General features: G+C 36.5%; 1 protein-coding gene across 14 annotated transcripts in view; it reads right to left on the minus strand.

Annotated features, from left to right (window-relative positions):
- elna (elastin a) overlaps positions 1-26080 on the minus strand; it is a 71660-nt gene that overhangs the window by 36648 nt on the left and 8932 nt on the right. For 12 of the 14 annotated variants that reach the window (XM_053486286.1, XM_053486277.1, XM_053486284.1 and 9 more), the window contains exons 2-11: positions 24106-24174; positions 22639-22677; positions 21309-21410; positions 21128-21154; positions 9064-9117; positions 6839-6907; positions 5872-5946; positions 5270-5350; positions 5118-5165; positions 4927-4992 (exon numbers count right to left, since the gene is read on the minus strand). In XM_053486286.1, coding sequence (XP_053342261.1) covers positions 4927-4992; positions 5118-5165; positions 5270-5350; positions 5872-5946; positions 6839-6907; positions 9064-9117; positions 21128-21154; positions 21309-21410; positions 22639-22677; positions 24106-24174 — 630 coding nt within the window. The remainder of the gene's footprint in view (positions 1-4926; positions 4993-5117; positions 5166-5269; positions 5351-5871; positions 5947-6838; positions 6908-9063; positions 9118-21127; positions 21155-21308; positions 21411-22638; positions 22678-24105; positions 24175-26080) is intronic. The other 2 variants (XM_053486273.1, XM_053486274.1) reach the window with 2 other exon arrangements.

A 26080-nucleotide genomic window follows, 5' to 3' on the forward strand; every position in this document is an offset into this window, starting at 1 on the left:
CATGATATGGCCAGTGAACTCCCACTCACACAAACAAGGTTACATGACTCAATAACATGTTTGAGTTCGCCAAACTCCTTATTATACACACCTGTTCCCAATTCCACCTATAAATAACTTAGACATTCTTTCATTCAGTGTTTGTAATGATTTCAACCCTGTTTTTTTCTGGTTTTGTCTGTGTTCTGTTGTACCCTCATTAAGCTTGTTTACTGACCTGTGCTTTTTTTTTATTTTTATTTTTTTTTACCTTGTATGTTTCTGGGATTTGTTTTTTGGATTGTTTGCCTGGCTCATTAATAAAGAAAATCTGCAATTGCATCAATCTGCCATCTGCCCGACAGAAGACGTTGCTGATCATGGTCATATGATCATAGAGCAAGCATTAGCAGCTCACACCTGTCTGGTCTGGAAACAAGAAGAACTATGCTCTTGGGTACAGAATGTTAGATGCTGGCAGTGAATTGAACAAACCTGCACTTTATTCAAGAGCTTAGACAGGATGGAATCACTAGAGCAACACGTAGGTATAACTAGACATTCTTGAACACCTTCATGGACATCTGTAATCTGCTTCAGACTCAGCAAGAAGGAAAGGCAGAGACAGTCACAACCCAAGTCACAAGTCAACAGCAATTAAAAACCTATGCAAATTGGCCAAGGTCACCTCACCATGAAGGAATGTGTAAAGCACTTCTATTATGGCAGTTAAATGCAAAACATAGGGAACATTACGACCTTGTTGAACACCTCCCAGGAAAGCAGGAAACAACTTCCAAAGTAACTACATGTGCAGGCATTGAATGATGAACTATTTAGAAGAGGTACCATAACATATTGCACCTTGGAGATCTTGTTGAAAGTCAGAAAAAATAATTTCCTGAATCTGTTCTCAGCCAGCGTTTCCATCGTTTTGAGCCTCACCGGGCTACAGTGACATATCAGTCATACAGTATATAATTAAAAATGGTCACTCTTCAGTCATGAATCATTTTTCCAACAATCTATTCTTACAGTGGTAGCCATTATATTTTTGCCAATAATTTTGGCAGCACATGTTAAAGGTTTAAAAACACAGTATTTAAAACCTGAAGTTTTGGAAAGAAAACTTTATGTAAGTTGATGAATTCCAGTCTCCTGAAAATTACCAATCACATGCAGGGATCAGCTGATTTGCATTTGGTGATGCACACAAAACCCCAGAAAAGTAAAAGTGGACATGAGTAAACAAAAATACTTAGTGGTAGATGTCCATGTTAAAAAAAGTTGATATTATTTAACAGTGTAACAACGTCCAAAAGCTAAAATTGGGTGCCAAATGACAGAAAACGTGAATTCACGGAAGGTCAGGATTTTTGTGGTTGCACAAGTTTTACCAGGAATCAGAACATGCAGCAGAAGTTTTGAAGGAATTTCGTAATATTTCTTTTCTAAATGTTTTATAACATACTATAAGCATTCCCCTTGTATTTCACCACAGTCACTTTACGGTCAGTGGTGTTAACTGTATTATATTTAGATATGTTTTAGAATGACAGACTGAATTTCCATGGTTGTCAGGCTGTTCGGTAACTGTGCTATGATTCAAGATTCAAAGAACTTTATTAATCCCAGAGGGAAATTGCTTAAAAAAAGAATGCTTATTCTTGTTATGAGCATGCAGTTCTTGGCAGCCAGGCAGAACGCTGGCCCCCCCATTGACCAGACAGGACACTTATCGGTCCGCGGGTAATCTGAGTTTGGGACGCATGCTTCAAGTGATTTCTACATGTGTGGACAATTAAAGGAGTTCCTGGGAGGCCAGCATTTCAGACATGAAGCAAACAGTCTGATCATGGCTCTGGCATAATGAGAATACTGTCTACAGTACCTTGATTGTATCCAAGCACTAGTGAAGTGCTGTCATAAGTGAATTACTGTAGCATGAAATTATATAGAGAAGTCAAGGTAGTTTTTTCTCCCATGTATGCCCTTATGCTTTTTTTGGCGAGTCACATGACTCATTATTTTAAGTCACATGACTCAAGCCTACTCTTCAATGTTTCCCACTGAAATGAAGCCCACCATATCTCTGCATCTCCCCAGAGCCTGTCAAATGTTTGTATTTCCCAGAATACATAACCCATCTAAGGGTGAAATGTTCAGCAAAGAGCAAATATCCATTGCTTCTCATCCCGACAAACTCTCAAACAACTAATGCAAGTGTGCATACCTGATCTCAGAAGCACTTAAACAGCATTCCTAACAGTAATGAGTGGAACATTTTTAGCACTACCTCTGGTAACTACCTCTGTCTTCGAGCCATTGATTGTGTTACATACTGGGAAATTTTTCTCATATACTCTTTTCCCCTGGAAAGCCATGTGAACCATGTCAAGAAAGTGTTGGCCAAACTTCTGGAGTATCAACTCTATGTGAAAGGAGAAAAAAGTGAAATTCCTAGGTTATACAGGGTGTTCCAAAAGTCTCCATATATAGGAGAAATGAACACTTGCTACAGCATTCCGATCCAGCCATGAGAATTACTGCAACATGTTCTTCTTTTGTCAAAGGCAATCTTAAAATCTGGAAAAAAATAGTACAGAGCCCTGGACTGGTCAGAGAGGGAGAGAGAGAGAGAGAGAGAGAGCAAATATCCAGGCCAGGTGTTACTTCTGAGCACTTAAAATGCAATTGTGTGTACACAAGATACAATTTCGCTCCCAATTTTTTTTTTTGTTGTAAATTTGCAAATATTTTTTACAGATCCTGTATCAGCAACTATTGTTATATCTGAAGGACAGTTAAAAGCAATTTCACCTAGACCATGTTTTATGATTTTTTTTGTTGTAATAATTGTCACATATTTAAATATTAAATTTTATGCAGACATAAAAGAACCATGGGGAGAGCATGATTTACTTACTTTATTTTCGAAAAATATTTTTAATTTGTCCCCATGTTTGAGTATGTTGCATGCACAGGTTACCTCCTTCTTATGCATATTTATTTTTTTTGTATATTTGTACAGTATGATTTGACCTCTTCTGGGTTAATAAAGTATTATAAACTGGGGTAGAACAGATTTTGAATACATTTTTCCTATAAAAGTGTCCATATCCACCATTTATTGAGAATTTTGGGACACTTTTTTGGGCTTCTTACTTCAGTACCCAAGAAGGGATTATACAAGCATTTAGTACTGTGCAAATGTCTAGAGCCATTCCACATTCATTTTTAATCAAACACATTTATATAGATTAAATAAAAAAAAATGGGAACACATGTTTTACAGTGACAAGTCGCTTAGGGATCAATTTAAAAATTGGTTCTTTATGTTACAAACTCAGCAGCAACCTTATTTCCCCTATCGTCTATTCCAATCACTCAGCATTTAGCATCACTAATATACGTACTGTACCAATCACTGGCCTTATCATCTGTCATCATCCGCAGATGTTTCTCCCTGGTTCATTCCCTACACTTTTATGCTTAAATGATTCATAGATCACTGTGTGGCTTAAAAAACAAACAAACAACATTCCTCTCTAGTTATCTACAGGGACTGAAAATAAGAACCAAAACTTGCCAAAAATGAGAGCCAAAAAAGTCATTTAGGAAGTCTGGACATCTATTCCTCAAGATTACACTAAAAACACAAGAAAGTCTGGCTCTTTAAATACAAAATAAGAAGAAATAAGAGAGGTCTCCAGACTTTTGCACGGTATTTTACATACAACTATTAGACAAACACAGCTTTTCTCATATGAGGGAGGCATTCACAAAGGGCCCAATTTTTTAAAACACTTCATTTCCCACCATTCTTCATGAAAGTCAGTTAACAGAGACAGCTAACTCCTCCTTATGAAACTTGTGCTAGAAGAGTTCCATTACTTGTGGACATCACTCAACTCTTTTGTATATACACAGACATTAAGAAGCTTCATTATTTAAACATAGAGAGAGGAAGAGAAAAAAACTGAACCCAAAAGAAGCCTGATGGGCTTTATACTTCTCAAGATTTTAGTTTACAATCCTGGCTCATCCTGGCTCAAAAATTAATAAAGATGCCTCTTTTTTTCACAATGTACCCCTCAGCCCCAAAAGAGGATGGTACAGAACTCATCCCAGGGAATAATGCTTTGTCTCTGCCATTTCCTTGAACAGAGATCAAGAGATAAACAAAGCAAATGCATATAAACATGTGCTACCACAATGTCCCCAAGACAAAGTGTATGTCCCACCCCATCTGTGAGAAATTGGTCTCCAGGACTCATGCATAACCACTTAGCTGACTCATTCTGGTGTATATACTGCATATGTGCTTCCCTGTTAATGCGTAACGTAAACCCTGATTCACCCTCAGCAAGCAAGTGGTTCTAATAAAGACGATACATTTGGGAGAACACACATTAATATCTAGAACCATCACTACAACAACAAAAAGAAAATTGACACAAGACAAATACGATATGATTTTCTGGTACAGGCTCATTATCCCATTCAACATTATTCAATGCATCAACCATGCCTCATAAAACTCATAAACTTGAACTACCACATTACATATGATCCCTCAGCTCTTTTAGAAGAAGGGCCATGGTCAAGGACATCCTGGAGACAAGGGTGGTGATGGAGATGGTGGTGTGAGGATGGGATGTGGTGGGGTTGTATGGTGGCTGGTTCTATCATGCTATAGACTTGATGCCTACATTTCAAAATCACATTCACACTATGAAGAGCACAGGTATTTACTCCATCATTGCAAAGTCCCTTCTGTTGTTATTTTTCCCATGATTGCCTGACCTATGTGCATTTCTTGACCTAATTTCTGAACGTATGTTTTGGATTGTTAGCCTGTTATTTATTTATTTTATTTATTTAGAAAAATAAATAACAGGCAAAAATAAAACTGTCCCGCCTGCTTCTCAATAATGAAGATCTTACCTGACTTTGGTTTAAGTCCTGCTCCAGTTGCTACACCCGGAAGCACACCTAAGCCACCAAACCCTGCTGATGCAAACAGTGAAGTCTGATCAACACCTTTTCAGAGCTTTAGAGAAAATTGTGCCCTGAAAAATAATGTCAAAAAAAAAAAAAAAAAAATGCTCTAGAAATCTATTGGGCATATACTGTACCTTGTCCAGGCAGAACTCCACCTTGAAAGGCTCCAGGCACTCCTACTCCTGTAAAACACAAAAGGCAGAAATGTGTAAAATACTTAATTATATGAAAACTACTGTATGGTTAGACTGCAGTATTACAATGGATACAAGCAAAATGGCCTTACCTGGAACTGGTGCCTTTCCTGGTTTCGCAGCTTTCCCACCAGGACCTACACCTGGGAGACCAATCTGAGGAATGACTGGGGCTAAAAAAAAGACAAATCAGTAACAGTATTATTACTGTATATAAAGACAGACTTAGGATCAGAGTCTCTTTTGACGGGCTCGTGTGTAAACACATCTTTAACTGCTGATCATTTAGCCAATATAGCAAGTTGAATAAAATAGGTGCAGAACATAAACCGTAAAAACAAATTGTATGAATGAATTGAATGAAATTGTATGAAAATGTATGTTCAAATATATACATATATAGTTTGAATATTTATATAGTAAAATATATACATAGTAGATCCTATCTTAGGAATCTATCTATGAAATATATGGTAGTGTAAAGACAGAATTTTAAGGGTAATGATCAAGTGTAAGTTATGATTGAACTGATTATTGAACTGTGATCAGTTTTCAGTGTGGAATCAGCCACAGAGAAAAAAAAAAATGTACTCATAGTGGAATCCACAAACCCTTGGGGGGATTGAATGGGACTGAATTTAGGACAGGGTAATGTGTTATTAGCTTTTTTATCCTGTAAGGTTGTGTTTTTTACCTCCACCAGGGAGTCCAGGCCCACTGCCAGGTATGGTGCCCCCAGTTCCAGGACCTAATACCGTCCCTCCAGTACCTGGCCATAGAGCAAGACAAACACACAATGAGCTATGTTTATTAGGATGAATGTCAAGACTTCCAACATTAAAGTTACATTTTTTTTTCTTAGTAATCCAATGTCTTGCTTCACCTTTCCACTCTGTTCCAATATAAGGAAATGAGCTAGCAGTTCTGGTTTGAGGACCTGGCACTAGATGTTTCAAAGTTTTTATTTGTTTGCCTAACCTTCTCCTAACTGATGCTGAAGAACAGACATGTCACGCTGCTCTTACAATATGAAGTAAAGCACCAGGTTTAGGCAGAAACCACCAGCATAATTCCCCACAGAAGATACACTGGTTGATTTGGCTTAAGATCTGATGTTTGTTAATCGAAACTCAGGCCAACTGGAATACCATGAAAAGGTGACCGTTATTGGAGGAACGCTGCCGACACACTGCCTCACTCTGTTTTTATAGACCTCCAGTACCGCCAGCCTCACTGAGATGTCCTTACTGAAACTTTAGTGTACCTAATATTCATGATTAACATTAACTCATAAAAAAGACATATTCTTCATGAAGGAGTCATTTGGTAATTAGGTCAGTTCTCTACTTCCCTAAGCATTTATTTTTTATTATTTTGATCAACTAACTTCACTGCTGTGCCGAGGAGACAGTAATTCTATACCTACTTTTCCATACTTGAGGCCGGTATGTCTCTATATTTATAATTCTATATCTCAATGGACAACATTTATACTGAGCAATGATTAAATCACATGATATATAATACAGACGAGTAATAAGACCTGGCGGATTCTCGGACAAACATTTCTTTTGTAAAATTAAATGTAGATATTTTTACATAGTTTTTAATATGTAAAAAAAAAAACCCACTAGGGATTCACTTAACATGCCACAAATAACCTGATTTTGCAGGCTTCAGTCCTCCAACTCCTGCTCCGGGATAAACACCACCATATCCACCATAACCACCTAAATGAAAAAAGCAAAACAAAACAAAAAACCTCATTAATGTTTTTAGTTTAGATTATGTCAAATATTAGTTTGTTAGCTTACTTAAAGGAAAAATTTAGATTTTTGAATTTATTTTTAGAACATTAGATTTTTGTGCTTGGGTAATTTTTTTGTATTTAAATTTGTGCAAAATTGCATTGAACATGTTTTATCAACATATTGATTTATATTATGTACAACACTGTTGAACTACTTGCTGAAAATTTCTGTATTTAAGCTCTTTAGTCTGGCAAGCTGTCTCCCTTTATTTTCAAGCAGTAATGATGTGACATCAGCATTGCATTTAGTCTTGAACTCTGATAGCAATAATCAAAATACAGCTCCAACAACAACAAATCAGCGCAAGACTCACTATAAATAAATCATGATCAAAGGACCAAAATCTCCAATTTTTATTTTCATTCTAAAATCCAAAATCTTATTAAGAATAAAACACACAATTTCAATCAAAACATATTTGAAGTGGACGACATGGTGGTTTAATGGTTATCACTGTCGCCTTGTACCTCCAGGGTCCAGACTTGATTTCCAGCAAATTCTGATTCCCGCTTCTGTGTGCATAGTGTATAAATGAGTGTGTGAATGTGTGTATGTGTGTGTGTATTCCCTGCAATAGATTGCTTAAGTTTCTTTTTTTCCTGATCTACATTTAACTTAAAAAAAGACCTTGAAATTACACTTGCTACATTTTTAAACACTATGTCATTCCATTTCTTTATACTGACATATTTGTTAGATGTAATAGAGTGATTTTATCATTAGAAAGCGTTAAGGAGTTAATAAAAATTTCTAACAAACCTAACCTGTAACAGATGTGAAAAGAATGAGACAATAATTATCATCATAATATCTGCACCTATGCACACATTTAACTTATTAAGACAGTTTGCAAAATGACATAGCTATTACCACTTGGCGAGTTTGTATAGTTATTGTCAAGCTAGGTAATATTTTTAGAGATTAGGAATGAAACTGTTGTTAGTCAGCCCTCATGCAGGGTGGTATGGTGGCTTAGTTGTTAGCACTGTTGCCTTGCACCTCCAGGGTCGGGGTTCGATTCCTGCCTCTGTGTGCATGGAGTTAACATGTTCGCCCTGTGCTTGGTGGCTTTCCTCCGGGTGCTCCGGTTTCCTCCCACAGTCCAAAGATCTGCGGATTAGGCTAATTGGTATTCCCCAAATTGCTCATAGTGTTTGAATGAGTGTGTGTGCCCTGCGATGGATTGCCACCCCATTCAGGGTGTACTCTGCCTCGTGCCCTAAGTATCCTGAGATAGGCTCCAGTACCCCCATGACCCTGTACTTTCATGAGGTACATTCGGGATGTTCAGTGTAATTTATCCAAATGTGCCCATTGACGTGTACATTTACTCATACTGTACTGTGCAAAAATCTTGAGTCACCCCTTGTTTTTTTTCTTTCATATTTTTCTTTCAGAACTAGACTTTCTTGTATTGTTTAATGTAGCTTTGAGGAATAGTTCTCCAATAGACTTTTTTTTTTGGCTCACATTTTTGGCAAGATTTTGGCACTCATTTTCAGTCTGTTCCCTGTACCGGTTTCAGAGGAATGTATTTTGTTTGTTTACCCACGAAGTGACCTATGAATAATTCAAGTATTAAAAAACGTCCAACTTAAGGCATGCACCAGTAAGAAACAGGTGCAGATGATGACAGATGATCAGGCTGGTGATTTGTATACTGGTGATGCTAAGTGGTTGGAAAAGATGAGAAGGGAAATCAAGTTGCTGCTGAGGTTGTTACATAAAAAAAAATAATAATTAAATTATATCTTTTGGCCCTTTGCAGCGTCACAGTGAAACATTTGCTTGCATTAATTTTATTGCATTCAATTTGGATAAAAATGTTGCATGTATTGTATGTGTTATATTTTAAAAAAAATTGGAGCGAACATTCGTGCATTAAGTAAATTTTAATGTAACATCTTATCCATTTATTATGTGAGTAATTGCCCTTTTATTTGAGTGATTTTGATACACAGGTTTTTGGATAGAATTGAAATGCTTGGCTCGGACTTCCAATAATTGCTCCAACAGCAATTCTTGAGCTTCAAGTGTAATATGTACAGAGTAGATAGAGAGTAACAATACTACACCTCCAGGTCTGAATCCTCCAGTGCCCAGGCCACCTGCTCCCAAGCTTCCATAACCTTGAAAAGGGGGGAAAAAAAAGAAAATTAATATTTAAGAGGAGAATGAATTTCTGGGTATATTAGTCATTTATTTCCCTTGTTCAGCACCTACCACATTTCAAACCTTCAGTAAGAATTTTATTTGGCAGGCGAGACAAGTATTCTTCTCAAGCCATAAATAACAGATGGGTCAGTTTAGTAACGTGAGAGAGAGAGAGGCTGAGGGAGAGAGACGTACAAGGCTTTTGGATGCTTTGAACAATCTTTTTTGGCATTGGGAGAAAGGAGTCTGAACTCATTGAATATTTATGTCAAGACCGTGTTCTCGTCCCACATGGAGATCGTGTTCTCTCGCCACATGGAAGTACTACACAAATGGAGTCATTCACCAGACTGCATTCTTACTTTATGACACAGAGTGAGCGGAAGAGAGATTGGAGCAAGATGAGCAGAGGAATGCGTGGCCTGTCAGTTGCACTTCTGCCACTATAAATCTGAAAATAAGGCTACTATTTATGGTAAGAAAAAAAAATCAACAACAGTGTGACAAAGGGAAAAAATCGAGGCCAAGAACATTTGCTATCTCAAGTCTTTGCTAATTATAAGGCCTGACTTTCCTTCTGCAGTGAATTAATTTTTATGACACCCATGGCCAAGAGCATACAAATTATAAAATTAAACTCTGTCTTGTAAAGTTTATGCATTTCAGTATTTTGTTGTGGAACATTTATTTTTCAGAAGATTTGCTTGCCACTTTTAGGATATGCACAGGAGATCTGCACACATTTGGGCAACTATGACCTGTCACCGATGCTTAATGTTTTTTGTATTTTCAAAGTTATCAAATTGCTAAGCTGCTCAAATATTCAACCATTTTCAGTCTTTTTCTGGGTTTTTAAGTCTTGAGTTATTAAGACGCAAGTCATGGAGACATTACTGCTAACAAATGATCGTATTAAGGGATTAGAAAAAAGGAGGACTACTTTAAGATTAATGCTGTCTTGGGGACATGTGTCAACTAATGTGAGCCCATTCCTAAACTTTCTCACATTCTGAAAATCCATCACCAGCCTAATATACATTAGCTGATCTTCTGTGATCCATCAGGAAAAGGAATCTTCAGATACGTGGAACACGCGCTGAGACAGGGGTGTCTGCCATTAGTTAATGATGCACTGTGAAGCACTCCCCTGGTTTTCCTATGTCAGACAGCAAGCCTCCCTCAAGCACCTCATGTCCGATTAGTCCAACTTTCCTTGATGAAATTAAGGCCAAGCCATGTGTGATTGGAATGTTTTACTGGCTTAGTGCACAGTCTCATTGAAAAGCTCTGGGTGCAACAGGGTTATCTACACTAATTTAAAATGAAAGGATATAAAAGTATAAAACATAACCGTATAAGCATTTATGCATGAACACAGCTCAGGAGAATTCTCATGAATTTGCAGTCTTCCAGTTTTTGACACACCATATCTATGTATTTCAGCGGAACGGGTCAAATTAGGCCTTGTATGAAATACATCACAGCTCATTAGAGGTATAATCAAGAGAGGCCTGAGCTCATGAAAAATTAAAATCTGATTCATTTCAGACCGGATTGCTTGCTATTGTAATCATTTTTCATATGCACCACTCCCAATTCTCATTGATTACCCAACAGACTACAGACGGGTCACAGATTTATTCTGGGAATAGTGTTATTTAAATAACACTATTCCCAGAATAAATGGGATTTGTGTCTAAAAACTCCAATGTAACCATTACGCTAATGTAAAACGACAATAAGGTATTAATTAGACCGAAAATCTATATGTAATAACATTATATGTGATGGTTACAAATAGGAATATTTGGTGAAAAGGATGTACAGTATTACAATTACTGAACATAATGGTTCAAAATTAAAAAAAAAAAAAAAACTACCCAAGTTTTTTTTTAACCCAAACCTTGGCTGATACTTTCCCAGGAGTTGTATTTTAACAAATCCATTATGAGGCTGTTTGTTTAATAATGTTTTCTTGTGTCTTTTAGGAACAGTGACATTTTTCAATACAGGATGACTGTTGAACACTCTACTGTATGTGTCTTGTGGATGAGAATTAATTAAGAGGTTTTACATCAACAGGGATAAATGCTTATTAAAACAAAACCTGTATATCGACATTACAGTGCAAAAGTAAAAAAAACAAACAAACATGCAATTAACTACTGTAGAGCAAGGATGTATTAAAAGATATTTTGATATAAAAAATACTATAAAAAGAAGTAAACAGTAATAAATAAGCAAAGTCAATAAATGGTTTGAGAACTCTTTGCTTAAAATTGCTTTTAAGTGGGTTTACAAAACATCCTATAGAACCAGCCACAGTTCTTCTGAGGACTTTGTCGCACCTGCTCCTGTTATTTTTTTTATTTTTATTATTTTCTTTTTTTTGCCAAAATACTTACGTTTGGAAATAAGTAATGTTTTGTTTGTACTGACTTCATAATGAAGTCATAGAATAAACACGCATTACAAAGCTTGTACAAAAACACATGCGGGTGCCAAAGACTTTTGCACAGTACTATATAGTCCCAATTGTGAACAAAGATTAAAAGAATTGAGTCATGCATGACTTAACAAAACATTCTGGTTACTGTGAAAATCCTAATGTAGTACTGTGGAATTGTTGATGCTTGTTATGTAGCGTACAATATAGGTGGCCAGAAGTTAGCAGGAGGGCCATCGAGCATCAGCTTAGCCAAAGACAATATTCAGGCCAAAAGTCTCTCCAGCTCTCAGACATAGAAAGTTTGGGTAAGTTAATCCTCAATGCAAACAAACTCCATACTGAGGGGAATAGGATATGAGCGCATTCATCTATTTTTTTGTCTGTTTCTTTTCAGATCCCATGTCTCAGACATGCATCTGGAGCACTAAACAATGCAGGTAGAAAGAGCCAAGTTAAAGAGGTATAGTGGTATTATCTCTTTCTCTCTCTCTCTCTCTCTCTCTCTCTCTCTCTCTCCCTTTACCAGATGCGGATGCTAACGGATTTAATTTAAGAGTGTGGAGAATTCCATGGCTCTGGTCCATGGAACTGACGACAGCCACAGCAAAAACGACTACAGCCTCTTGGAGTCTCACAGCAGTGCTCTCCTGCAGATAACAATCAATTTCATTACCCCACAACACTGACATGCCAACTAAAAAATAAATAATTAAATAAATAAATAGAGAAAAATGCCAACAGGAATAAACACACCTTGTTTCTTTTCACAAAGTAATCATAGATTCATGCGACTAAATAGGCCAAAAATTATGCTAACCACTACTAGCTGGCTTTTTCCACTACAAGCCCAAAAGGCCAGTCTAAAAAGCCAGCATTCAGTTGAGCAAAATCAGTGGGGAGAAGTGGCATAGTACTTGGCATGAATGATCAGAGAGCAGAATGAGGTACCCCCAAGGTTTGTTCCTCAATTGCTAAAACAGTACAGGATGTTGCTGCATTTATTTATTTACCCCAAAATTGGAGCACTTAAGAGACACTATTTAGCAGCCATCTCATGAAAGGCTTTCAGTGTGTTCAATGTGTTTCAGTGTTCTGGTTTGAAACATAGATGGAAGCATAATCAGTGAGCATTTGAGACTCAAACTTGTTTAGGCTTAAAGAAATTATATGTTTTATTACCCTTGTCTTAAAATTGGAAATTTGCAGCAATTTGTTTAAAGTATTAAGCCTACAAATAATGATGGATCACATGACATAAATCATTTTAACAAATGTGTAGTTTACACAGTTCCATATAAAAACGTTTAAAGCATGCCATTTGAGTGGTAAATAGAAATGCTACCACAACCCAACCCTAATGTGAACTACTGGATCTTTTGTCTGATTTAAATAATTAGTTTTAACCTTTATGAATTAGAAAATGTGAGAGAGGAACATCTTTAAACTGAACAATATACATTTTTGTCCAATAGTGTCTTTGCCGTTTTAACTACTACTGTATTTGTAGTTGTTTTGAGGTTTTTTGTCGTCATCCTGTTCTGTTCTTATGTTGGTGGCTAAAAACGAATGCAGTGACGATCTGATCCTCTGTATAGGCTGTATGGCTGATAGTTTGTAAACACCTGACCATTATGATTGTTGAACATCCCTTTGCAGATCTGTTTCCCTTATGCTGATCTAATAACCTCCACTCGTCTTCAATGGCTTTCCACTGTATATTGGAGCATGGCTATGGGGATTTGTGCTCATTCTGTCACAAGAGCATTAGAGAGATTGGACACTGCTGTCAGCAGACTTTGTGCACAAAGACACTGTCAGGCTGAAACCTGTTTGGGCCCATTAATTTCCATAATTGTGTGCGTCCAACTTGGATGTGGAAGTTGGACGCAAACAATTATGGAAATAGTCGGTGCGTCTGCCATGGCCTTGCTAGATAGGTTCCAGCTAAGTTCAGCTAGAAAAAAGGCCTCCTTTTTTTGGTCCGTGCTGACCCATGACTCTGGTATGGAGGTCTTTCTCCAACACCTGGTCCTGTGGAAATTGTCACAATGTCTAAGTGCTTGCCTGAGAATTACAATTTTTCTCTGCTGGAAAGCATTTCTCCTCTCTCTTGTTTTGTAGCACACCGCTTTCCACTTCTGCAGTAGGGAGAATTCCTTTTACTATTTGTTAGATAAGAATAATATTGTAATAAAATCTTGTTTGTTTCCATTATTTTGTATTAATGCACTTAGCTAGCTAATTCACCATATACGATTATATCACTTTCAGGGCTGGTTTTCAGTTTAGTCAGGTAACTGCAGCAGATTGGGGACTTTTATTTCCCTTAATGGCTAAGTAATACATTCACAAATTTTAATTTTAATCAATAAATTTTTACAATTGACCTATATATAGGATAATAAAGTGTCAAAGAGAATAAATAATAAAAAAAAAAATGATTATAAAACGGGTAGTTGACCGAGTAATCTGATTGGATGAGAGGCACTTGATGCATGGATATAATAAAGAAAAACAGGAATGGTGTGTTACTTTATGTCACATATGTTCTAACAATCTTTTATTACACTAACTGTTGGTCACTGGTTAAGCAAACAACCCAATTATAATCTGTTATTCATAAATACTGTAGCATTTGTAGAACTGTAATATCACACTCAAGGTTGTGCTGTTGTACTGAATATCAGCACGGCAGTGACATGGCCATAGGCATGCTTCTCCTAAGTATGCCGCCATGATATAGTACCCATGGAGCAGACAAGGTTCAACATAGGCAGCATGATAGTCCTATGGCTGAACCCACAACCCACCAAGCCGCAACTTCTTTACCATTTGAACCACCACTGCTGTAATCTAATGCTGTATCTGACAGTTTGGTGATAATCTGAATTAGCTCCAATGAAGAAACCACACTGATTGTCTAAAAATAACGGAAATGACCGTACCATGGGGTTAAACCTATTGTGCTCTTGCACAGTGATTTTCTTTTCACACTTCATTGACATTTTGGATTGGATTCTTACTGCAACGGTCCAACGCTTTGTCTCTTGTTAACTAATCAAAGTCACTTAGTCATTTCTGTCAGTCATGGCACATTTACAAGACCTGATCTAAGAACAGCACTAGTGTAATTATCCGCCCCAACTCCTGAATGGTGACACATTTCAAGATCCCAGTGTGTTTTTCTCATTTTTCCCCTTATAAGTCATTGTTTCTGCTGTCCCAAATCTTGTGGTCTAAAGGTGAACATCAGCCAAAAAAATCTGTTTCTCAGCTATATTCCCTATAACTCACAAATAAGTGTGCTTTTTTTTTTTTTTTTTTTGCTTTCCCAGGATGTCTCTGCCGGTCTCTTGCCAGGCCCCTTAGTTTAGACCAAACTCGGATCAGAGCTGAGATAAATAGGAGCAGCTGTTTGGCTTACCTACTGTAGCTCTTGCTCTTCCATTGTCATCATAAAGGATTAGTTTCTTCTTTAAGGTACACTGAAACTTTTGTGCTGATTTTTTCTGTTAATCTGCTTGGTTCTATGATTGTTCTCTGTGATACTTATTCTAAAGTCTGGCAATGTTATTGGATTTAGAATTGTTCCTATGTACAGTACAGGCATCTGTAAAATGATTTATTGTACTTACAACAATTACAACAATGGTACTATGCTGCACTGCTTTGTGATTTAGCCTCAAGCACACAGCCCCCTCCCGCAACCTTCCCCCATTTTAAGCTTTTCTATTAGTTTGCATGTGTTCATTAGCCACTAAGTATAATGCTAATACATTTGTTTCTTTATATTATAAATTCTCATGTGCATAATGTACTATATGTGGACTGGTTAAGGTTAGAGACTAACAGTTCCTATTCTACCTGCATTCATCATGTATTTATAACAGTTGTAACAAATCTATTTGTAATTCATTCTTTTTATACATGCTGATTGCTACATGTTTTTAATTCATACTGCAAGTGTTCCATGTCATTACTGGGATGTAATAGATATCGATGTGCAGTCAGGGCTAAGTTCTCTGGCATTTACTGTACATCAGAATACAGTATTTGTTGTTCAATTATGACTTAATGTGGTTCATTCAGCACTAATGGACAAATGTACAACCCTGTTGATGAGCCATGAGGAAATGGGACAGCAAAAGTTAGTTTTGGGTCAAAATATCATAATAAAACTGTGGTATGAAACGGTGGGGTAGTGAACAAATAGTATATGTATCTTTTTTCCCAGTTATCCACAAGTACCATTACTGCACAAACATTTCGCACTGCAAGAACTGTTTACATAATAATGAAAGCATTGTACATTGCACTCATAAATAAAGTTCACAGCATGTAAAAAGAGTGATTGTGTTATTTTAGTGTCTGAAAGAAGTACAGTGTGCTAAAAAAACACAGCTTTAGGAAAATATCTAGTGTGAATTGCCTTTTAGGAAGCATACTGCTCAGCCTGAATAATGAAATGTAATACTATAAATATACCCTGACCCAGCCATAACATTTTCACTACAAAACATTACCACATTAACACTGATTATCAATTATATACCAATAAACTGGTATAAGGCTTAAAGCAAGGGCAGCTTTTCTATAGTCTGATCACAAAAAAAAGCCAATTCAGCACAACTTGCCGAAAACAATCAATCCTGGCCAGGTAAGAAAGGCACCAGAACACCCAGCACACTACAGCCTGCTTCACACAGGGCCCAGAAAGCAAAAAGCCCAAGGTTCTAAGGTTGGAAGGCTGATTAAAGATTAAAGATTTACATTAATTATGAGTACAACATGCAGGTTTTAAAACATTATGTAACCTGATGTTATACATTCGTAAGGTTTCTAAAGTGTAATGCATGTAACAGGTACTACTATGAACATTTCTATATGCTTATGCCAAGCATTATAATACACTGCAATGTATGGATTTGAAAAAGCACTTTTTCTTATATGTACTTTTGATTGGATAATTACTCCAGTGATGTTGTTGATATGATGTAGTGTTTCAGCTAGGAACATTTTGTTTGAACGTTAACTGATGCAGCATGTAGTTTCTCATTTCTTAAACAACCATGTTGGAAGATCCCCTCTGGTTGTGGAAAAGATTTTGCTACAGTATGTTTTCAGAATGGTCAACATTTTCTTACTTAAACTTAAGAGTTTGCTCTAAGTACTGGAGCAGGGTAAATAAGTGTCCAATTCCAGGACAAAAATGCCAGGATTTATCAGGCTCAAGTCTAGAAAGAGTGATTATAAGAGCATGAGGAATTAATTTCACACATACTGGCCACCTTAGAGTCCTGACCTTAACACTGATGAAAGTCTTTGTGACTAATGTGTTGACTCTCCAGGGTTCGATACAATACCTTGGCCAAAAAATGAGTGCAACCCTTGATGTTGCATAATGTTGTCAACACTAAGGCAAATGTGCACTGTAATCAAAGCTAAAGGCGATCCAACATAATAGTGCCTTTGGCCAGGCACTGTAACTTACTATGTATGTTATATTGTCACAATATAAATATGAGAATGCTATCCCACCTAATACTGAATAAGTCCCCCCTTCCCCCATCCATGCCCACTTTGCCACCAAAACAGTTATGACTTGTGTGTTCTTGTGTTCTTGTGTGACACCTTTCTATTGGAACCAACATTAACCTTTTTACTTGTGGGATGTTCCTGATCTGCAATTTTTAGGACCTACCAAAAGTAATCCAAGGAAGGAAAACTGGGGAACTATTGTCGATCAAAGTCATGAAAAGGATAATGGTGGTTGTGATAGAAAAGTGTCAAAACACACAGTGCATCACTGTTATGGAGGCAAAATAGGGGGACCTACTCAATATTAGGCTGGTGGTCATAATGGTTTGGTTTGGATTGGTGTATAATGCAGTATAAATACAGCATTTACTGGAAGATTTTGTAAATAATCAGTTAGCACTGATTGTGGAAAATGTATGGAGATAGCTTGGAGATAGCTTCCATTAAAAATAAATAGCAATTATCGCATAAGCTAAAAAGTCACACAATTTTTCATAACATGGTTATGACATGTTTATAGATTTTTTCAATACCAAATGAAACATGGGAGTTTTAGTTAAATGCCGTAGTGCAAATTGTGCTTTAAAAAAATGTCAACAAACTTTGCCAGCAACAATGGTATGTTGAGGTTGTAAAACATGTCCAGATGGTCCACACATGAATTCGGTTCTGACAAGTCAGGCTTGAGGAATGATATGGCCAATAAACTGAGCTCACAAAGATCGTTCCTCTGTCTTCTCTCCAACCTGCTTATTTGCTTATTGCTTTCCCACTTGTTCCAAACAGAACTGACAGGGATATTACAGTATGTGTTTTGGTCAGGGGGAAATTATGATATGATGATAACCAGAATTTCAAAAAGATATTTAAGAACTAGCATGAAAGTCGTCTATCTAGAAAAACGCAGCGGTTTAAAAGCTGCTGTGGAATGTGCTAGGGAATATAAGTAACCTTTATGTGTTACATTCCTGATACTATTCCAAAAACCAGCATTTAAAAAACTTGATTAAGTAATAAATTTGATCCATTACTTTCTTTCTGTTTCTCAGGTATTCAGAGATTTTCACAGAAAGTGTAATGTCTTTTATTACCCAAATACTACAGATTTGAGAACTAGCACAAACCTGTATTTTAGACAACATATATATATATATATATATATATATATATATATATATATATATATATTTTTTTTTTTTTTTTTTTTAACATATCTGTCAGAACACTAGATTTTGGCAGCTTTCATTTAACTAAGTTATTAAAAAAAAATCTGTAATGAATCATTCACCTAAAGTAGAACCACATTTCGATGATGACCATATTGCAGCAAATGGCAAGAAACAGAAATCATTGAAATATATTGGGAGAAAGGTTTCCAAATGAAAAGTGAGTCTACACCTCTCTAGTGAGTATACATGTTCCACGTAGTCTAAAATGGATAAGAAGCACATAATTTCTCCAACAAGGATGGTAAGAACTGAAACATAACACATGGCAATGTAAAGACCTAATGTGCAGTGTTGAAATTGGGAAGCTTAAACGAACAAAATGAGTGGCTTGCATCTCATAGTACTGTATATTGATAGGACATGGGAATTTTTCCTTGCAGTTTTTAATTACGCTCCTAAGGTCACTGTTTGCCCCAAATGTGTGTGACTTGTGCCAGGGAATGAGTAGGAGGTTTGCCTCCTCACTGTGGAGTCAGGCTCAAGAGGAGCCATTATTCAATATCAGGGGCCAGCAGTGAGCGACTCGGGGACAGGTCTGAGCCAGCTAATGAGAAGCACATGTGCTCCATGAGACACTGGCGTTCCTCCCGACTCATCAGCCTGGCCTACTCCCTTATGCTCCCTCAACCTTTCCTTCTCTCTTTTTCTTTGGCTTTCTATTACTTGTACATTCTTTATCTCTATCTCTATCTCCCCAGGTAGAAACAAAGGGGCCTTTGGGACCCTGCTGCATTTACATTATTTTGTAGACAGATAAGAACAACAATGTTTTAGGAATTAAAAATGTTTGAGAGCTTAAGTTTCCTTTTTGACTGTGTGAAGAGAGAAGGAACAGCTGTGCTTTTTTTTGTTTTACCTCTCATGAGGTTTGCTACAACATCCAACCTTTCTAGTACTGATATTGTTAGTGAGCAATTGATTTGAGCAAAATTTAGTTTGCATACATTTTCACCACAAAATCATCACTTTTTATTTATGTTAATTCTTTCTTACAAAGATAATGTATTCAAAGATATCTGATTAGTGTTTTTTTTTTCTGTTTAATGTTCTTGCTAAAGTTAACAAGTGTAATTGGGGTTCAGTTTTGGACTTGGGTATTACTAGCACATTAACACCACAGAAAATCATTTTATCTTGTTTAGATAAAGGACTTGCAGGATTCATATTAATCCACATTGGCATCAAACAAAAGTCAATACTGGTTACAATGGAAATACACCCAGGGCACCACAGGCCACTGTGGACAGGCCCAGCAGGCAAAGAGCTTAAAGCCTCAAACCTGGCTTTCAAACACCACAGATCTCAGTTCAATCGAGCTCCCATGGAAAACGCTGGACAAACAAATCTAATCCACGGAAGTTTATCCTGCACCCAGAATATCCAAAGGATTCATTTAGGATCTTTTGTACTTAATATCTTTTAAAGCCATTTAGGTTTGACTGAGATCATTCATTAGCAAACTGCAAACTCTGTCCTACTTCTATGAAAGATATTAAGTTTAGCTGCTATGTTTGAAAAACTGGCTGACAGAGAAAGTAGATGGAATATTGTAGTAAGAAAAAAATATAGTTGCAGTCCAAATAAAGTTCATATTCTTGGGAGAACAACAAATAAGAATTCTTAAATGTCATAAATGTCATAAATCCCGAGTTTGCAGAGGGCAACAAGAGGGTGTAAGGAATGATTTAAAAAAATGTTTAGGAAGTCATTTTGGAACTAGAATTGGTCGAAGTTTGGATCCGACTAATGTCAATATGAAAATGCAGTATTGTCTGAAAAGAGGTTACTATGCTAAATCAAATAACTCTGGCCTAAATTGCACAAAATCAAATACTTCTCTATCTACATGCATAGTATTGTTGGTAAAAAAAAAGTGTTTGAGAAGTAAATAGAAATAAGAAATACGTCATGAAATGCTAAAAAAGTACAAGGTTTAAAGTCCAACTCAACACATTAAAAAACATGAATATATATAAAGTATGTAACAGTACATTAGTCACTCAGTAACTAAACTAGTGTAAATGAGTAACTAAATTTAATATTTGAGATCTATATCCTCTTGACTTTAGTGAAATGACTTTAAGCACATTGATATAAAGGTTTGATATTTGTAAATGTCTTAAATTCTACCTCTTATTATTTTAGCCAGCGTCCAGTGAAAATCTGATACGTGTTAAAATGCTAATGCATCTTTGAAAGAATGAAAGGTCCTTCTGAGACCAGCCAACCTTATCGACTTTGGCTGCCTTGGCCTAATTCCTTACCTATCCAAACACTTCTCTGGTCGATAGATTTAATCAGCTGTGCTTTAGGAAATTCAGTAATGGCCAAATATATCTAATGCGCTAACATGGTATGAATTAACTATGAGAGCAAAATATTTATATTGCTGTATCAGAACAGGGTCCGGTCACAGTAAGTGAAATTTCCACATATTGTACTTTTTTATGACACAATCAGCATGGGGACATTGTTGTTTAAAGTAGGATGATGTAAATGTAAACTTGATTGGAGTTGCTTGTTGAAATATGATTAGGTAGCTTTTTTCAGCTTTAACACACCCAAAACACATTTTTCGTTTCTGACTAAATGTAAGATTGAATAGTAAGAGAAGAAAAAAGGACTAAGCAAGGGAAATAAAGTAAAATATTTTAAAAAGCAAAGACAAATCAAAACTGTTAAGATTTACAGTAACTACAACCCCTTTATTGTTAGAAAATTTGGTGGGAGTTAAATTCATGCAAGCATAGCTCTTTGTAGTTTGCTCACCTGGTTTAAGCGGCTTTCCTCCAGCTCCTGTTGTAAAGATAAAATATAAAAATATGGTTAAGATTTTATCTAACTTAACACATTTTAGAAAGAAGCATTCCATTAATTTGCCAGCACTGCGAATGCTTTTTTACCAAAACAGTTGCCTTTTAAACTTCTTTGTTTAAAAATGAAATCTTACCTGTGCCAAGACCTCCTGTACCAAGTCCACCAGCACCAAGTCCACCAACACCAAGCCCACCAGTGCCAAGACCTCCTACACCAGTCCCAATTCCACCTGCTGCTGAACAAAGCCCATATGTATTTGTATTCATCTGTGACCTGTGTTGTGCATACTTAGGTCTGTAACTGTTATTTGTGCACCTGAATAAACCTGACATAAAATCTTGTGAAGCACTGAAAGAACTGTTCAGTTTTACTTTGTATTTTACAAGGATAAAAGTAACTGTATGTTGACATCAACACCTTGTAACTGAGCAATTCCAAGTCCCTCTTTTTGTTTGGCTGTTCACAGATTTTTTTTAGCCAGAGCCTCGATCAATCTTTCCAGATATTAGCAGGCATTCCAGTATTTGCACTAGACATATATTGAATTTGAAGCTGGCCAAAAGACGCGCCTGGAGAGATGACACCTGATACCCGAGTGTTGTATTGTACCTATTTCTTAAGCCAAACATAAATAAGAAAATATTAGCTTTGGATTGGTGTATGTAGTAAAGTTTAAAATCAGCTGGACACAGCCACAGTAACCTTGGACCATCTGTCAGCTCCAAATCATCTTGTTTTATCTGCTGTTTAGTCTGTAATATGACCAAGTCTGACTGGATAATAAGCAAAAACAATACTCTAGTCCTAACGATCCACATTCAGCAAGGGTTAGCTGGCTAGCCTCGCTTTACTGAACCATGCAAATTATTTGTTCATGTAATTGTTCTTATGCTAACTGTAGTTCCAAGACTTGTGTTTAATAATGTTTTGTAATATGTTGGCTATTACAACTTTATTATGTAGACAAAGTAAGTTAGTAAATTTATTTGAGAGTTTGAGAGAGCATTTGACTTGGTCTTTAAAAAAATAAATAATAATTTATGAAAATAATTGAATGTACTGAAATCTTTGCTCTCTGTTATTACCTGATCCCCAAAACAGATCTATTATGCTTTGAACTAGCCATCATTAACTTAGGTTCCATTTGCTTGAAGTCTGTTACTTTTCATGGTACTTAATTTAATTTCCTTTAAAAGTATTAAAATTTACCTAGTCACTGTCATTCCTGTTTAAAAATGAAAAAAATTAACACACTGAATACTGTGTGACACATAACTATTTAAAAAAGAAATCAGGAATGTATAAATATCAACACAATGAATATGATACGTAGCTTCCATCCAATATTAGACTTACATATTTCCATTATTTATGGTCTCTGATTTTTTGAATGATGGATAAAACAAGTAGATGGCACAATAATAACTGGACGTTTGAGAGAGACACACTATAAAATAACCTACCTCCAGTTTTGGCCGGTTTGTATGGGACCCCAACTCCGCCTGTAAAATACAGTCAAGAAAAACAGTCATGTATCAAGCAGGGTAACACTTAATATGTTTATTTTAGCTCTCCCTAGTGCTCCTCTCTGAAAACATTCTGTAGATTAAATCATCCATTTGTAACAGTGGCTATCCTGCAATTAAATGATGAGCCGGTGCTTCAACAGGGAGCTTTTATTTCTTGGGAATGTGACTTAAAACTGAGAGATTCTAAAAACTATAAACAGGGTTTAGTCATGACTGTAAATAATCTTAATATAACATAACATCTTAAATAATGCTCAACATGTTCTGTGTAAGCCTGTATAAATCTAAGACCAATTGGAACTCTTTGGTTGATGTGCTGGAGGAACCCATAGAAACTTCACAACATGATGACACATAATTTAATTGAATCAATTTAAACTAATAAAGGAAACAGTAATTGTAAATTTCTTTATTTTTCTGATATTTGATCTTTTATTCTATTATAAAACATTTCTATTTGGGTAAGAGAGGTCTCTTACAGAATGATGCTGCTTACACCTCTAGGGTATGAAGAATCACTGAATGATCTAATGAACATGAAATAATGTAAACCACATGCTATGTTATCTTAATTAAAATTAACAGATCCATAAAAACTTATATCATAACACGAACAACTTAGCATGGACTACCAGTAAATGAAATACATACCTATCATTCGTAACATTAAAAACATTAACATTAAAACCACCTAAGTTTTGGGCTTCCCTAGTGACACTGGGGCAACTCCCTGGGGGGCTGACTCTGCTGGACCCTGGGGGTGTGCTGTGAACGTTGTCAGTGGATCTTTTTGATGCCGTGTATTGCAGTGTGGGGCTTCTGTGGATCAGATTTATTTGTCGAGTACATCCCATTGATTGGCAGCCTATTTGCATGCTGGGCCTCATATGTAACAGGCTAAGGGCGCCTATGTGTTCTGGTGCCTTTTTATTGTGGCCAGCATATTTCTGCATTGGCTTTTCTGTGGGATCGTACCATAGGCTTTTTGGTTGTTTTTGGTACCATTGGCTTTTGGTCCCTGTGGGCATGGTTGAGCCTTGGCTACCCATTATCTTGTCATCAGTTGAAGAATTTGCGGACCGGGTACATATCTGATAATCAATGTTAATTTGTTAATGTTATGTGGTATTGATGTTATGGCTGATTGGTGTACATTTTTGTACATACCATGATGTGGAAGCAATATCGAAGGAAAAAAGGCAATAAAAATCAACTCTATCTACTCCAAGCTGGTAAAATGTTTAAAATTGCATACTGATTTATTTGGCTCTGCTTAAAGAAAAATGTAAATATTTTACACACTGACTGCCTGTAAGATCAGATGAATTCATCATTAAAGTATAATATCATATAAGAACAGGCTTTTCTTAGAAAAAAAATTTTTTTTAAAACTTTACAAACCTGGCAGAAATCCTGTACCTGGTGGCACACCTCCACCTGGAATTCCAGCTCCAGCAGGCACATACACTCCTGAAAAAAATGACAGGTTGTTAATGAAGGGCTTTATTTTAACATGAAATCATCCAGTACATAAGTCTACTATATCTGGTTGGGTGGACCCCTTTCCCACTTACATACCACAACTTCAACAAATTACCTAATCCAAAGAAACAAATATTGAGCTGTGATGGATGGATTTTTTACAGAACAAGGGCGTCGGCCATCTACATAACTTCTTCCTGAAGTCAGGCCAAAGTTGTGCTGAAGTATGCACAGTGTAGGCACTAGTGAGATGTTCAGTGTGCAATATGGCAAACAACAACAAAACCTAAACAAAGACAGGGAAGGAAAAGTGCCTCTGTTTCTGTGAGTCTGCTGGCAACTTTCTGGCAGCATCTGTTTTGAGGGTAAACCTGGTTTGCATCAGTTAAAACAAAATTGAAAGCAAACGTCAAACTCGTGGTAGAGATTATATTGAAAGGACTTAGGCAATACTGAAGTATTTATGTGGCAATACAAAGTACATACACAAGTTATACATGAATTCTTGTAGCCCAAAGCATTGTATTAAAGCAGACTGTGTGTGTGCGTGTGTTGTTGTTGGAGCATTTATGACTAGGCATCCAGTTTTCAAAAGTTGTTTGGTTATTGCAAACAAACAGGTATTGCATCTGGCATTTGTTCGCCAGCTGCCTGGCATCTGTAATGAATATTATAAATGCTTAAAAAAATAACCTAAAACAAAACAATTCTGTCAAGTTAGCTTATGTTGTGCAGCTGAGTAGTATTTATTATGTGAATTTGAATTTGACAATATAAATATACTGGCCGATAAATTTAGCTCATGTTAGTTAGCACCCTAACAGTTTGTAAAAATATTTTAATTGTTTCCATTAACACATTTGGTGGTCTGCGATCTGCAGGCAATTTTGAGAATCAAACAAATAGGGCCAGAGCTTTAAATAATAAATAAACAACAACTAAAAATCTATGGAGCTCCTAAAGTCTGAAAAGGTGCGATTGTGGGGAAAGTCATTATCCTACAAGTTATTTATCTTGTGTGAACATGTTATTTATCATGTGCAAACAAGTTATTCATATTGTGAGAACATGTTATCATCTTTCTTATCTTGTGAGAACCAAAAAGTCAATTAACTGTTTAAATAAAGCAATTAAGACTTTCATGTTCCATATACGGAATACTGAGGAAATCAACAAATTGTTAATGAGAATGCAATGTATTGCTGCAGTTTACAAGCAAAAGCTTAGCATGCCTTTAAACTTAGGCAGATAAATAACTTGTTCCCACAAGGCGAATAACTTACTAGCTAAGTAAATTCAGTGCTGACAAGTGAGGTAATGATGAAATAAACAAATAAGATGGTGTCCAATATGTGGAAAATTGGGGGAAATGAATAAAAACTGTGAACATGTTTCCTGAACCAGGCACTGATAGAAAGAGAAACTGCATTGGCTTTACAAAATGAAAGGCATCATGAGCACAGATACATACACCATGCAAAAATTTTCGAAATCACAAACAAATTGGCTGATTCTCGAACAGCCGATATTGTTTAGTCTAAGGCTGGCTGCCTTTCTGTCCAGGAGGGGGAAAAAAATGGTCATCTTAGAAACCAGTGCCAATTGGGATTTTGTATATCTTCACAACAGCATGGGAAATTTCAAAGGACTTTATGACTTATGATTTTTTGCAAAGCAGCCTGTCTCTCTTGGGGTAATTGGAAGTCTTGCAAAAGATCCTTTATTTGAAAGACTATGGCAGACATCCCTTTGGAAAACAGATGAGCTCATGTGTGCGCTGATAGAGCTGGAGGGAAGATGCTCTTCAAAAGCTGTTCTAAAAAACAGCTAAGGCCACGGATGCTTGGGAAGTGATTGGGTTTCATGGTGTTTGGACTCATCACGCTAGCTCTGT

Source organism: Clarias gariepinus, chromosome 25 (assembly GCF_024256425.1).
Source record: "Clarias gariepinus isolate MV-2021 ecotype Netherlands chromosome 25, CGAR_prim_01v2, whole genome shotgun sequence".
Taxonomy (NCBI): Eukaryota; Metazoa; Chordata; class Actinopteri; order Siluriformes; family Clariidae; genus Clarias; species Clarias gariepinus.